At 43.7% G+C, this 16,160-nt stretch overlaps 1 protein-coding gene across 1 annotated transcript in view; it reads right to left on the minus strand.

Annotated features, from left to right (window-relative positions):
- The window catches only part of Lactb2 (lactamase beta 2), a 36,120-nt gene extending 24,846 nt beyond the window's left edge, over positions 1–11,274 (minus strand). The window contains exons 1-2 of the mRNA XM_021159551.3: positions 11,048–11,274; positions 463–626 (exon numbers count right to left, since the gene is read on the minus strand). Coding sequence (XP_021015210.1) covers positions 463–626; positions 11,048–11,169 — 286 coding nt within the window. The 5' untranslated portion in view covers positions 11,170–11,274. The remainder of the gene's footprint in view (positions 1–462; positions 627–11,047) is intronic.
- Positions 11,275–16,160: the final 4,886 nt, after the last annotated feature.

The raw sequence follows: 16,160 nt of genomic DNA on the forward strand, positions 1-16,160 counted from the left end.
TCAATCTAGAACTGTGATGGCAGAATAAAGGATTTAAAAGAATAGGAAAGATGTTAGTACTAAGTAGGTTTCAGGGGAGAAAACTGTCGATATTACTGAGACATAGCTTGGATTGTCATACGTCTTAGCAGCTGCCTTAAAGTTACCTTAAGGCTTCAGGTAATCGGCTTGGGAAGAGACCCCAACAGCATCAACCTTCCCGCACCCTTGGGAAGTGCCAGGCACAGTGCCTGGCAAACAGGAAATGCTCAACAGCTATTAAAGGCTGAAGGTGGTCGTCACAGAGCATAAAGCTTAGCTTTATCACTGGCAGAAGGAAGAAAGGATTTGAAAGAAAAGTTTCCCATGCCACCTCTGCTAAAATTGACAGTATTCATGTTGTATCAGTTAAGAAATATCAATATAGTTGAAAGCTTAAATGATAAATGATTTCTCAAGCATGCTAATTGGTTTTCTGCTTACCATTATTGATGTTTTTACAAATGTCTACTATGCCTCCAGAATGATCAGAATGCCAGTGTGTCACCAGGATTTCCTGGATTGCTGTGTCAAACTCAACCAAGGCTTGCTTTAAACAGCTGATATATTCCGGAACTGATGGCTCTCCAGTGTCAATGAGGATTCTCCTACAAACGATAGGGAAGACAATCCCAGTTAGAACCGGGAGTTCACATGAGCAGACCTTTACAGAGATAACTTGCATTAAATTAAAGAAAAAGTAAACTTTGTCTCTGAACATATTACTCCAGTTTAAAGCAATATTTTAAGGAAGTTCTTGGAAAGAAATTATAGTTAACTGTAAATGTGAACTATGGCTGTCGGGGATCTAAAGCACCTGAGTAGCAATTAACGTTGTTAAACACAGCACCATTTGAGACTATCTCCAAGGCGGGTCTTTCGTCCTTATGCTCAGAGGTTAAATAACTTGCCTAGGGTCACTCTGCAGTAAAATGGTAGGATCAGCATCCACTCTGATACACTGATGCCAGAGTATGTGCTCTTATATGCTCTGCCTTCCAGATGGATTATAAAGTCAAGGATCAGAATTTAACACATCGACAAAACACTCGTAAACTTAAGGCTCAGGGAACACTGTGGAAGACGTAGCAGAAAGACTGTAAGAGCCAGAGGACATGGGAGTTTCCTGTGAGAATTTATCTCCTAGTAACATCAGAAGCTACACCCCCACAAAGTCTCACCCACATAACCACCCAAACACGGGCTGAACAACAGCCATAAAAAACTGGATGAGAAAAGCCCATGGGCTTCAACCCAACAAAACCCAACAAAACAAGTACAGGCAAGTGAAGGAAGCTGGGAACAGAGAGATGGTCTTCTCGAGGGGAGAAAACATCAATTGGTTGTCCAGTGCCAAGCAGCCTGAAAACACACATACAAGTACAATATACAAACTGAACAGTTATATTTAGGAATACCTAGGTGTGTATACATACATATATGCATGCTGAAACAATTAGTGAAAAAAAGAGGCCACAAATTTGAAGGATAGCAAGAACGGATGTGTGGAAAGGTTTAGGGGAAGGAAAGGGAGGGGAGCAATAGAAGGAGGAGGAGGAGGAAGGAGAAGGGGAAGGAAGGAGGAGGAGGGGACGGGGAGAGAAGGAGGAGGAGAAGGAGCAGCAGCAGCTACAAAAGATGGCAAATCAGAGACAAAAACGGTGCTCTCCTGTGTCCCCACAAATCTGAAAGAAAACACCAAGCCATGACTGAAGAGCAAGATGCAAACTGTGGAAAGCCAAAAGAGGGCCACAAAAAAGTTAGAAAACAGGGAAGTCCAGAAATTATTAAACTTTAGCTTTCTAGGGGAAATGACAGGCTCTAGTGTGAGAATGAAGATCCCCCCCCCCCCCCGCCCCCTTCACTGGCTCTAGGGCTGCAAACAAGAGGAAGTTAGGCTGGAGATCTGCTTGTGAGCAGCAGACACTCTGACTGGAGATCTGTGCATGCGCAGCAGGCACTCCAAGGGCTTTGCTGTCACTGTGCCTCCTTCCCTCCTAAGTTGAGATGAAGAATCGCATCTTTCATTGCTCTTCCAGGGGAAGCAGAAAATTTGGCACTATTGCATAGTTCAAGTTCCAGAGGTGCCACCATTTACCAGACAAGCAAGGACAATCTCCATAAACTAAGGACGTTCATGACTGCCACGCCAGCTCTGCAGAAAATACAAAAAGGGAGTCCTCAACAGAGGAGGAAGGAGTTTCAATTATGAAAGTGCAGAAAATAATGAACATCATGAATAAAGTAGACTCTAATAAAATCCAGAGAATCATCAGAAATAACTTTGAAACTTGACAGAACAACACAAACCAAATTAAACCAAACAAAAAACTACCCCCAAAGCCCCCCAAAACTAAACCAACACTGTATTGGCTGGTTTGTGTCAACTTGGCACTGGCTGGAGTTTTCACAGAGAAAGGAGCTTCAGTTGAGGAAACGCCTCCATGAGATCCAACTGTAAGGCATTTTCTCAATTAGTGATCAAGGTGGGAGAGGCCCCTTGTGGGTGGTGCCATCCCTGGGCTGGTAGTCTTGGTTCTAAGAGAGCAGGCTGAGCAAGCCAGGGGAAGCAAGCCAGTAAAGAACATCCCTCCATGGCCTCTGTATCAGCTCCTGCTTCCTGACCTGCTTGAGTTCCAGTCCTGACTTCCTTTGGTGATGAACAGCAGTATGGAAGTGTAAGCTGAATAAACCCTTTCCTCCCCAACTTGCTTCTTGGTCATGATGTTTGTGCAGGAATAGAAACCCTGACTAAGACACACACACCCATGGTTAATCTACAACTACAACAAATAGATACATTCCTACACAAAGAAACTTCAGCCTAGCCATGGATACACTTAGTAGCTGAATTCTACCAAACTTTTCGAGTACAGCTAACATCAGCTGTACTCGAAAACTGAACTCCAAACTGAAAGGAAGAAGCAAACTCATGCAGAAAACCACGGTTCCTCTGGCATCAAAATCAGACACTAAACACAGTTTCTGATGTGGGAACCTAGATTTAAGTAAAAATATAAATGAATAGAGAAATATTTAATTGGGCATGAAAGCAGATGGACAACTATCTAGGGGTGATAGAGGAATGAGGGGTGAGCCAGATAGATTAATGGGGGAACGGCACACCTTTCACACACCAACGCACCAGACCCAGATGCCCCCAGGTGACTACAGAGTGGGAAGGAACTACGTGGGGAGAGATAGAGATCATCAGGAAGGCCAGAGGCGGGATAGATCCAATGGGGGAGAAATCACCCCACGGTGCAGTAAGAGCCAAGGCAATGCAGACACTGCAGTACTGGGCAGCCGACCTAACAGTAAACTATTACACTGTGCCCTTCGCTGGGAAGGACTGGAGGGAGCATGGAAAAAACACACAAGCCCGTCTGTTTCTGAGACACACCTATGGCTGCCATTTTTCAGTTTTGTATTGCTAGCCTGTGACTGTGTTCTTTTGTTATCTTTCTTCAGCAGCGAAAGGACTGACTTTTCTCTATGTTTTTCTGGAATGAAGGAATGAGGATACCGTTCTCCTCAAGGCCAGCTCACAAACTGTTTGCTTGTTGTTTGCTTGCTTGTTGTTTTTTCGAAGCTAGGTTTCTCTGTGTAGACCAGGCTGACCTTAAACTCAGAGATCACCTGCCTCAGCCTCCTGATTGCTGGGATTAAAGGCGTGCGCCACCAGTACCCAACCTCGGACTTCTTAACTCTTGGTACTTCATAGCAATGCCTCACTTATTTAGGCTGAGGAAGACTAGCCTTAGCTAGCATGACCCATTCATTATTCATCTATAACTGTCTCTAGATTAACTCCTACAGGTCATGCCTTTCATTCTTTTGGGAATATAAACAACTGCCTGCTTCCCAATGATGGGTGGAAGGGTAGCTGTGGGGGACCAAAACAAAGAAACAACATAACGTTAGCTCAGGACATTTGAATTGAGTACATGGGGAGCTGGTGGGAGCTTCAGAGGGTACCATGCTTGGTTTTCAACCATGAGGCCCTGAATCAGGATGCCCAGCACCCAAGACAAAGGCAGGCATATGGTGATTTGACCTATAACTCCATGCTAGAAGGAGGAAATAGGGGTAAGGGGAGGAGGGTAGGGGTGGATGTAGGAGTGGATCGGGAGTCCATAGATGTCAGATAGGAGGATCTCAGATCCTAGGGTTCACTGGCCAGCTAGGGGACAGACGGATGATGGGGCCTACCTGGCTAGATAGCAGAGCCAAAAAGTAGGTTCCAGGTGAGAGGCCATGCCTTAACAAAGTAAGGTGAAGAGCAATAGAAAAACACACCTGCCACACTTACATATGTGCACACCCCCAGGAGCATAGACAACATCATACACACCCTGAAAAATTGTACACTCACTGAATGACGATATATTACATTCGATGGGTTTGTCTCTAATATCTATAGCCAATACAAAAACACATCTTGTATTGCTACAGTTAGAAAGTTGGGAGCAAGAAGTTCCATGTGTTCTTATATAGCTGAGTGACTTTTAGGAACAATGGTATATGTATTTTAAAAGCCAAAAGGATTTCGAAAGTTTTCATAAGGGCTGGGGAGATGGCTCAGTGGGTAAGAGCACTGACTGCTCTTCTGAAGGTCCTGAGTTCAAATCCCAGCAACCACCCGTAATATGATCTGATGCCTTTTCTGGTGTGTCTGAAGACAGTAACAGTGTACTTATTTGTAATAATAAATAAATCTTTGGGCCAGAGTAAGCAGGGACTGAGCAAGCAGGGCTGATACACACACACACACACACACACACACACACACACACATGTGTATGTGTGTGTGTGTGTGTGTGTATATATATATATATATATATATATATATATATATATGTGTGTGTGTGTGTGTGTGTGTGTGTGTGTATATATATATATATATATATATATATGTGTGTGTGTGTGTGTGTGTGTATTTGTGTATCAAAATATGTGCTTCCTAATTTGTGTGAGCTTAATTTGTATAATTTTAAAAATAAAATTAAAAAAAATCTTGGGTGTGCAAAGTGTTTCAGCTGGTAAAAGCCCTTGCAACTGAGCCTGAGAGCCTGAGTTCAATCCTTGTCCTCACACGATAGAAGGGAAACTGACTCCTTTACGTTATCCTCTGACCCCCACACGCATGTGGTGGTACACACTCACACCATTACATACAGGAATGTGATAATCAATTAAATATATTGGGGAGGAGGAGAGTGACATTGTGATGAATCTTTACTGAGGAGACAGCTGGATAGACTTCAGAAATATACTGTAAACTCCTCTGCAAGTGGGCACACTGGCTGGAGGGAGCGGATGGTCCTACCAAGTGAATCCTTAGGGCCTGCAATGGCTTAAAGGACTTTTAGAAGGCATAAGTAATAGGACCTGCAGGAAAGGGAAAAGGTCAATCATTCGGAGCCTTCTAGGTGGAGCACTGGGTATGCCATTAGACAGGAGACAGAGAGGTTGGAGACCTTACTGTCGAAAGGGCAAGCCCTTCACTGCCTCCCACCCAAATAAAAAAAAGCCAAGAGAGGTTAGAGACCTTACAGTCGAAAGGGCAAGCCCTTCACTGCCTCCCACCCAAATAAAAAAAAAAGCCAACTGGCCTTGTACTAAGAGCCAGCCAGTCTTACCCCTTCTCCCTGTTTCCCTGCCTGTCATCCAAAATTGCAGAAAAATATCAACTCAGTGTTATTCTAAATTTGTTTAGTCAAACTTAGCCAAGGTTCCAACGCCCTACTTAAAATACAAACAGGTAGTTACCTATTCAACACTAATTAACATTATAAAGTCAGAGCCTATTCTGTTAGTGGTTTACTAAGATAATAAAGGCAGTTTTAGCCAGATACAGTAGCTTGACTTGGGCTGCAGTGAATTTGACATTCCGCATTATTTACATAACATACAGGAATACATCAATTTCCTTTCAGCACTATACAAACATGAGCCCCTGGAGGGCAGGAAGCTTGCTTGTTTGGCTAGAGGAGCTCATCGATGTATTTCTACATTTGGAAAGCTTGGCCCACTGTACATTTAGTCACACTAAAGTTAAAACACACAGAACTAGATCATGAAACACCCCCTAGGCCATGATTCTAATTTTTTTTTTCTGTCTCTGTGTGTTTTAAAATGTTATTCCAAATTCTTAGTGTTCTTTAACTAGCTTGGACTACTTTTGGTCTCTGAAGGCCTTAAGGTCTTTAAAAAGGAACCTTTCCATGCCTTGTATCATGGTCCCTTATCAACATATTTAAACCACTGCTTTGTCCTCCTCCTAAGAAGTAGCTTTGAAACATCTGACAATCTAACATTGAATTTAAAATGTTATAGTCCAGACTATATCATAGTGATCAAAAGTTATAACAAAATCAACAGAGCTAATAAACAGGTTTACACTCTAGTTAACACAGAACACAGACATTTTGGAGTGCCTGTGTTGTCTCTCTACAGATCAAAGTCTGAGTAAAAAGCCTCTGGGAGTTGAGAAAGTGGCTCCCAGGCCTTTGCAGTTTTTTGTTTGTTTGTTTTCGGTAGCCTAACCAGCTCTAGCAAAGGAAGGGCTCTTGGATAGAGGCTAACAGGACTTCTCCAAGGCCTGGCACAAACACAGCCTGCTCAGAATGGAGCAGTAACCAGAGGTTATAAATTGGAGGAAAAAAAAGGAAGAGTTTGAACAACTATTAAGGAGGAAAATATAACACAGCATTTCAGAACTAAACTCATACTTATTATAACTTACTCTTCATATCAACTCCAGGGAGTTTATTGCAATATTTTGTAGAGAACCATGGCTTGAGACAGGCTAAGTGATTTATCCCAGGTCTTTCAGGCTTATACAAGGTCCAACGATGGCTGGTATGAGAGTTACTCACTGGGACTCTGGGGGACAGCACTACTTTAGCTAGCACTGAAATCATTCCTCCTGGCATAATGCTTCAGTTCTAGATAGGAAAACTAGTTCTGGTCATTCGCTGTGTAATGTCCAAGCACAGTTACTGTGAGGTCCAGTCATCTCTGAGTGTGTGGATCATTCCACTACCTACAGTCATCGACGGCAGCCCTACCTCAGGAGGTCTCTTTGCAAATACAAGCTGTATTCATAAAGAGCTCAAGAGAACACTGTAGATGGAGCTGCAGAACTCAGTGCCTGGAACAATTCAGACACATGATCTGTTATATGAATAGAGAAATACTCAACTGAGTTAGTAGAAGCAATTGTTTTATAGGAATTTTATATTAATGAAATATTATATCAATATTCAGAGAGCTATTAACTGCCCTTTGTCCATTTTGCTGTCACTCACCCCAAATCATCCGCACTGTTGACCACCTTACACTATGAGCCTAGTGTTAATGTATTACAAGGAAGCAGAAGCTATAATCAACACTGTAATGCGCTTTCCTCAGGATTAATTTTTGTTTTTAATACTTTTATTGAGATTTCACTGTGTCTGCATAATATTCCTATGAAAAAGATCTTATGTAATTCATTGTATAGATAAAAGACCATGTTAGTGAGATAATTATCTCACTCCAAGTCTCACAAGCGAGGAAACAGCCAAGATTCTAAAGCAGGCAAAGGTGGTTGACTGGAGTGTCCAACCCTAGCTGATACATCTACAATACAACCCCAACATGTAGGGTTGGAGAATACTGAGGAAGGTGGCTGGGGAGACTTGTAAAAGCAAGAGAATCAGGATGTCTGCTCCAAGACAGTGTTTTCCACATACAACACTCATTAAATTTCAACCATATGATTTCTGGCTAAACAAGACCTGAAAAATGACAATAGCAGCTGACATGCTAACGTGGATGGAAGAAGTCTCACAAGGCTGCAGCCCTAGAGAAAGAGCTACAGGCAGTCAATGGTGCTGGGAAGAATCAGTGAATCCTCCAGGGAGCCCCCCACCCCACCCCCATAGTAAGTGGTCAGTCCTAAACAGATGCATAGGAGCAATAAAGAAAGCACTCGGCAGGTTGTGTTTATATAATTATATAGGTAACAATGACACGTACATAAAAGAGTCCACGATCGGAGAGAAGTTGGAGGAAGGACAGGGAGGAGCAAATCCTGCAAATGCAGTACTCAAAATACAAAGTTCTCAAAGTAATATCCACACCGAAAATTCTATGGCCTTTTTTTCTGCTATAGTATACAAAATTTGTCCTCAAAGTCATTTTGACAGGGAAGGTTAGAATTTCAGCTATCAGTGGTTCTTGAACAGAGAAAGACTGTTATATACTCTGGAAAAGACTTATTGAGTAAGGGCATTTTAATTGTTAGGGTAGGTCTACCAGGGATTTAGTGAACTGTGATGTCTACAAATTGACCAAAACAAAGGACAAAGAACAGCTAAAGCTGTCAGTACTCCAAGAATCAAACAAAAGCAAAAATTAAGAGAAAAAGTGTAAGCAAATATTCAGTAAGGATTCACTATGCCACTTCTGCTGTCCAAGACTTGGGGCTGGGAATACGAAAATAAACCTTGGCTCATCTTCCATTACAGTGGGATAACCAAGTAGGGAGAGATTTCATACATTACAGACCTTAAACTTAAAAACAAAAATCAGAGCTGAGACGAAAGGACGGACCATCTAGAGACTGCCATATCCGGGGATCCATCCCATAATCAGCCTCCAAACGCTGACACCATTGCATACACTAGCAAGATTTTGCTGAAAGGACCCTGATATAGCTGTCTCTTGTGAGACTATGCCGGGGCCTAGCAAACACAGAAGTGGATGCTCACAGTCAGCTATTGGATGGAACACAGGGCCCCCAATGGAGGAGCTAGAGAAAGTAACCAAGGAGCTAAAGGGATCTGCAACCCTATAGGTGGAACAACATTATGAACTAACCAGTACCCCCCGGAGCTCGTGTCTCTAGCTGCATATGTATCAGAAGATGGCCTAGTCGGCTATCACTGGAAAGAGAGGCCCATTGGTCGTGCAAACTTTATATGCTTCAGTATAGGGGAACGCCAGGGCCAAGAAGTGGGAGTGGGTGGGTAGGGGAGTGGGTTGGGGAGGGTATGGGGGACTTTTGGGATAGCACTGAAAATGTAAATGAAGAAAATACCTGATTTAAAAAAAAAGAAAATAATGATTAAAAAAACCCCAAAACCAAAAAAAGCTACAGTTGAGATAAACACCACAAAACCTACAGTGCATTATAATATTGTCTAAGAGGTCAGGGCTAACTTCCACAAGGAACTGACATTTTACGTGAGCTCTAAAGAGTGAGTGAAGTGGAAAAATCAGAAGAGAACTTAAATCAAAGTTTGGAGGGAGAAATATGCCTCATCTGGGACACTAGGAAGGCTGGCATGGCTGGACCAGAGGGTGAACAAGATGGCTACCTTTGGGAGAATGGACTGAGGGACAAAAGCAGAGGCAGGTAACCCAGATAGGAGGCTAGTGCAGACATCTATGCAAGAACTGAATGGGTTAATAGAAGTCAAAACCACATTGCCAAGATGGCTTGGATGTGTGCCAGGAGGAGAGAAATGTTAAGGAGTGTTTAAGCGTTTTGTTTGCTCAAATACAGTGATAGTTCTGTTTATAAGATCAACTCAGGAAGGCCTGTGCTTCACTTTAGTAGGGTTCAGTCTGAAGAGCACAGGTAATGGAGGAGAGTTAAGAAAACAAACACACACACACACTCGCACACATACATACGCATGCATGACACACATCTGTAACTGAATAGCATGAAGTTAGGATTGCATTTAGAGAAGTACAAAACTCTGATAAAGATGGAGAATGAGAGACCAGCAGCTAGAGAGGATGTTGTGTCAGCAAGGAGGGATTGGCCAATGAGCCCAAAGTTAGCAGAAAGAGAAGTGTAGAAATGAGTTCAATGATATAGTGCCACCTATATATCATCTTAGACCTTTTTGTGATGTGGAGCAGTGGACACAAGTCTTGAACATCTGATTTGGACCCAGTTAATATTTGTTTCTAATCACCCTTTAGTTTGAGTAGCATCATCTGCACATTAATTATTTTACCATTACTTACTACTTAAATAGCCTATAAAACTATTACTTAAGTACAATATATGATTCCATTGAACATTCGTGCTTAGTAACTGTTCATCTTAGTAACTTTTTCATCCAGTTTTCATAGAAACCAGCCATCTATTTTAACCCTCGAAGAAAAGCAGGCTGTGTTGAATTTCCTGGAACCATACAGCAAACTCCAGCAGGGCATTCTCCAGGGTTATTCAGACTATTTGCAATTTCCGGCTTAGGTGCTGACTTCAGAATGGGTTTACGAAGAGATTGTCCTGGGCTGAGGAAGTGCAGCTCAGACCATATGCTAGAGGTTAGGCACTCTGCTGCTAAAAGTGTGCCGGAAGCCTAAAGGTCCAGTACTTTCCCCTGGCCTGATTCACTCTGGGCTTAACCTTTTATGTCTACTTGGAATACTCCCATTTCCTCAGAGTCCGATGCCTGTAAATATCCTTTACTCTAGAAGGGTTAATATAATAGAGACTTTAAACGCAAACAAGATATGCTTGTCATACACGATTAGTAGTAAAAAGCAAGAGTTAGTTTCTCCTACCCACAGGCTGGGTTGCTCTGGCGGGTTTAGACTCGGGTTGAACTGGAAGCAAATTCTGCCCTCTACTGTAAGAGACTGGATTTAGTATAGTCAATTGCTTACTGTAAACTTTTGAGGGCCTGGGTGTAAGGGCCTAGTTATATGACCCAACCAAGCCTGAAAGTGGCTATGTAGCCTAGGATGGCCTCGTACTGGGGGCGACCTCCTGCCTCTGCATTCCAAACACTGGATTTCAAGTGTGCACTACCACACAGGCTAGGGTAAACTCACTCGGTCACCACCTGCGGGCAGCGAGACAGCAAGTAAACTGTGAGTCACTCGTGGGAAGCCTGTGCTTTTCTTACACCCTCTGTCCTCCGCAGAGCTCGGGGACGCGCTGGGGGCTAGCCTGGCCTCTCGCTGCCTCCCCGCCACGCGACTGCGTGAGCTGCGGGGGTTCGGGGGTGGCGTTTACCTGCTGCCGGTCCCCACCAGGTACGTGTTGGTGCCTTGCAGGGTCATGGGACCCGGGTTGCAGCCCAACACGCGCACCACCCGACTGGACAGCTGCTCGATGCGCTGCAGAGCGGCAGCCATCTCTATCTACCTCGGTGACCGCCGGCGCCCGAGTCACTCCGCATGCTGCGACCTCAGGCTCGGAGGGCAGGGCGGCGGTCTCGTGACGTCATGCCCGGCGCGGATCACGTGAGACTTCGCTCAGTGGCCCGGAGCGGATTGGCGGCCACTATCTTACGACTTGCCGGCCCGCCGGTCAGCCAAGTGACCCGGGTTGGGGGAGGGATGAGTTCGCGGTGACTGTGGCGTGAGGTGGCCTGACCGGCCCGCACTGGCCTCAGCCAGCTCCGTCGCTGAGCCTCTTGTGTCTCTCGGCCTTGTTTCCAAGTAGCTTTGCATATCCATAAAGAAGAATGGCGTTACTTCATTGAAGCTAACCTCCAGAAGTGGGGGAGGGAAGGTCATAAGCTAGGCAGGTATGGGGAGTAATTACTGAGTCACCAATTTAGGAAGAAATGGCAGGCTGGCGATTTGAAGAATAGCTTACCTTTTACAATAAATGATGCAATCAATGCCTACTTGAACCTGTGTGCGTCTAACCAAGGGCCACCTCCGAACATTACTTTTTAATCCTCAACAACAGAAAAAAAAAAAAAGTAAAGAAAAGAAAGAAAGGAAAAAGTGACTGTGCATATCTGCAGAGGCCAGAAGACAATTTGACAATTTCAGGTGACTCAGGAACTGTGCATACCCTTCACCAGTGTTGACTCGCCACCCAGGCCAGACTGGCCAGCGGTTGACAGCCCCAGAGATTCCCATGTCTCCATCTCCCCAGTACAGGCATTATAAAAATGAGACACCATGCCCCACATTTTTACATAGGTTCTGGGGGATCAGCCTCTGCTTGTCATGTTTATAAGGCAATCACTTTAATAACTGATCTATCGCCCCCAAACCCCATTAATTATCTACTCTTAAAATCCCATGTAGTTCTTAACTCTTAACAGGCACAATTTCCCCCCATTTTATAAATGTAAAGTGGAGTTTGGTAGAGCCATGCTCTGCTTCCATTTGTTTTACATGAGCACATGGTGCTATCTGTGCAGACTGGAGGGACTTGTTTATCTCCTCTCTATCCTACCCTTGCCAAGGGAAATAGGTTGATTTAGTGTCCAAGGTGAAAGTGATGTAATTGCTCTGTCTTTTCCAATTTTCTCTGTCTTTCCCAATCAGCAAGTATTAACCATTGCTTCCTACTTTAAAATTTTGAGTTATAAGATACTTATAAGAAAATGCACAGATCCTAAGATATCCATCAAATTATGATGAATATATACCACAAAAGATATGTAGAGTGTATTCACCACCTTAGCCTACTCCTTTTAGGAATGTGGCTCCTCCAGCAAATGCTGAGGCACACAACCAAGACTGAATTCGCTATGTAGAAGAAAAATCTGGGTGGACAGTCTGGGAGGACCCAGTAAGGCTGTCTTTCTCTGTGAAGTATGCAATTGCATGCTTACTTGAGTGGAGTCTAGTGCATGGATATATGTCGGTCTGCATCCACTGGGCATGGCCTCTAGGAGAGTTTGACTGTGCCTATAGCTGGTGGGATGGGTACAGTGCTGTAGGGAAGCACCAAGACACAGCTTCAGGGGTGGGAAACCACAGTCTGAGATGTGGGAAAGCTGGAACTGGTTCTGGGGTCCCTGGGCCTGTGATGAGGCCAGTGCTGTGGGTTTCTCAGACTCTTGGACATACATCCAGGCACAGCTGGGAATCAATCACAGAAGAGCCAAGAACAGATTTGGAGGCCCACAGAGTTGGGAACAGTGTCTAATGCAGGGGTGGGGGTGGGGGAGGAGAAAGGGGAGCTCTGGCTTGTTCCATGGGTGATTGTCCTCAGATTGGCAGAGGCAGGCTTCATAATGGTGGTTGTTGGAAGTGCAGAGAGGCTTTTTGCAGGAGAATTAAGTTGTGTCTCTGTAGTTGAATGCCTTTTTCATGGCTTACTATGGTAGATCTTGATAAAAGAAACAGTTCATGGTTCTAAATAGTTTATTGTCATGGAAGAAAATGAATGCACAAAACCATATCCTACTACTCAGAGTGGAACTGAGATTAAATACCTTTTCCAGGGAGGAATGTTTGGGAAGGAAAGCTTATTGGTGAAGCCTTCTGGGCCTCTAGGTACCTCATTAGCATGGAGAACTCTGCTTTGGGCCTATGTGACCATAGGACAAGTTTCTTTTAAGTGAGAAGCATGGTGGGTGTTCCAGGCCAGGGGTCTGGCAGGGGCAGGAAGTTGCTTAAGTCTCAGGTGTGTCCACTGAGTCTCTGGGTCTCAACCTGCATAGGTCTCAAACTTCCTGGCATGGTTTTATGTCCCACAGATATTAAGGTCATAAAAATTTGAAAGATTTAGAACAAAAATTGAGGTCTCTAAGAGCAATATGTAAAGAATAAGCAAACCAACACGCTGGCACAGTTATGGACCCACTGCTGTGTAGAGTAAAAACTATGCTTCCAGTCACTTGGTGGGACTATTAGTGGAGGATTAGGAGGTGTGGCCTTGCTGGGGGAGGCATGTCACTGGGCTTGAGCCTTGAGGTTCCAGAAGACTTGTGCCATTTTGAGTTAGTTTCTTTCTGCTTGTTGTGAGTTCCCATTCTGCCTCTTCCTTGTGTGTTGACTTGTGAGTTCTCAGCTGCTGCCGCAGCCACTTGCCACTATGCTTTTGGTCCACCATCATGGGCTCTAACCCTCTGGAATTGTAACTCAAATAAACATTTTATAAGTTGCTTTGGTCATGGTGTTTTATCATAGCAATAGAAATGTAACTTATGTAAAGGTTGATACTGAAAGTAAGCTCTTGCTCTGACAAACCTGGCTATGTTGCTTTTCAGAGGACTGTGGAATGCTATGGGACTCTGGGATAGAAAACTGGTTGAATACTGTAAGCAGAGCTTAGTGGGCAACTTGGTAGGAGTTTAGAAGACAGTGATGAGGGTTAAACATGGAGCTCTAGCTTAAAATGGGAAGGGAGCAATATTAGAGACTGGGCTATCAATTCTTGTGATTTTTGGCAAAGAATCTGGCTGATTTCTGCCCCCTTCCTAAGAATGAAACTAAATTGAATAGTGGACTAATTTCCTTGATGAGAGAGATTTCAAGAGATCCAAATATTGGCTCTCCCACTTGGTTATTTGTAATCACTCCAATGTCTTAGGGTTTTACTGCTGTGAACAGACACAATGATTAAGGCAAGTCTTATAAGGACAACATTTAATTGGGGCTGGCTTACAGGTTCAGGGGTTCAGTCCATTATTATCAATGCAGGAACATGGCAGCAAACAGGCAGGCATGGGACAGGAGGAGTTGAGAGTTCTACATTTTCATCTGAAGGCTGCTAGCAGAGTACTGACTTCCAGGCATCTAGGATGAGGGCCTTAAAGATCACACCCAGTGGCACACCTACTCCAACAAGGCCATACCTACTCCAACAGGACCATACCCTCTAATATTGCCACTCCTTGGGCCGAGCATATGCAAACCATCACAGTAGGTCTATGATGCAAAAAGAAAGTGAGGCAAAAAGACACACAAAATATACAGTTTGAAGAGAAAATGAGCACTTCAATTCAACGTTGGACCCAAGGTTTGTGCTAAAAGAGATAAGATTAAGGAGAGGCCTGATCCCTATTAGAAGAAAGGGAGGGTCCCCTCAGGGCAAGAAGACCCAGCTAAGACTCATTTGTTAAAGGAAAAGGCCTAAGGAATTTTCTTCTCCTAAAAACTAACAACAGACCAAAGTTGCTGCAAACTTGATTCCAGGGAACCAAGGGTTCTCCCCAGTTTGGCAGCCAACCTTGACAGTGTCAGCCAAGTGATGTTGCCGTTAGAGTCTTGAAGAATATACTAGTAAAGGGGTCATGGAATTTTCCTTCATGTTTTCAGAGAGATGCTGAGGCCAAGCTAGTAACATGGAGGGTCTGAAAGGCAGTTGAGTGGAGCCTTGGATATCCTTAATTCATCCTCATAATGGTGAAGATGCCTGAGTCACAAGACATCTGCCAAAGCAGCTGGAGCCAGGGAGTGGAACCAGCCTAAGAGAGAAAAGTATATTGCTAATAACAAAGCTGCAGTAACGTGATCTAAACCCCTTGACATTAGACATACTGCTACAGGGTGCGAAGTGTTCCCTTCTAAGGTTTGGTCTTCCTTTGATCGAGTACTTCCTCACTGTGCCCCAGCCCCTCCCTTTTCATATAATAATGTGTATTTTAATCTGTATGTAATTTGCTTTTTGACCTTACAGAGTCTCAGAAGAGATGTTAGACTTTGGATTTTGACTTTTAAGCAGTATTTGAGACTATGAAAGACTATGGGGATTTTTCATGTTGGCCTAAATACATTTTGCATTAAGATATGATAGGAGCCTATGAGGTTCAGGAAGTAGAATGTGGTGATTTGAATGAAAACTGCCTTCATAGACTTGTATGTTTGAATACCTGGCCCCTGGTTGGTGGAACTGTTTGTGAAGGATTAGAAGGTGTGGCCTTATTGGTGTAGATGTGTCACTGGGGTTGGACTTTGAAGGTCAAAGGACTCATATCTTTCTCAGTTTCTCTGTCTCCTATTTGTGGACTGAGATGTGAACTCTTAGCTGCTGCTCCCGCCACCTGCCGCCATGCCTTCACTCTGCCATCATAGACTCTAACCTTCTGAAACTGTAAGCCCAATTAAGTACCTTCTTTTTATTAAGACGCCATGATGTCTTAATGCAGCGATATAATAATAATTATATTGTAACTAATAAAAACATGAAAATATGTCTGTGGTGTGTGGACTTAGATACCTTCGGTTGAAATACCTGACAGTTGCATGCCTGAGACATATGGTAGTTTTATTTTCAGTTTTTGAGGAGCTTCTATACTGATTTCCATTGTGGCTGGACAACTTCATATATCCACTAGGGACAAGTAAGAGACCCCCTTTCCTCACATCTTCCCCAGAATTTGTTGTTATTTGTTTTCTTGGTGTGGCCAGTTCTGACTGGACTGAAGTGAAAT

This window comes from Mus caroli, unplaced genomic scaffold (genome assembly GCF_978045245.1).
Source record: "Mus caroli unplaced genomic scaffold, Mus_caroli_1 scaffold_1, whole genome shotgun sequence".
Lineage (NCBI taxonomy): Eukaryota > Metazoa > Chordata > Mammalia > Rodentia > Muridae > Mus > Mus caroli.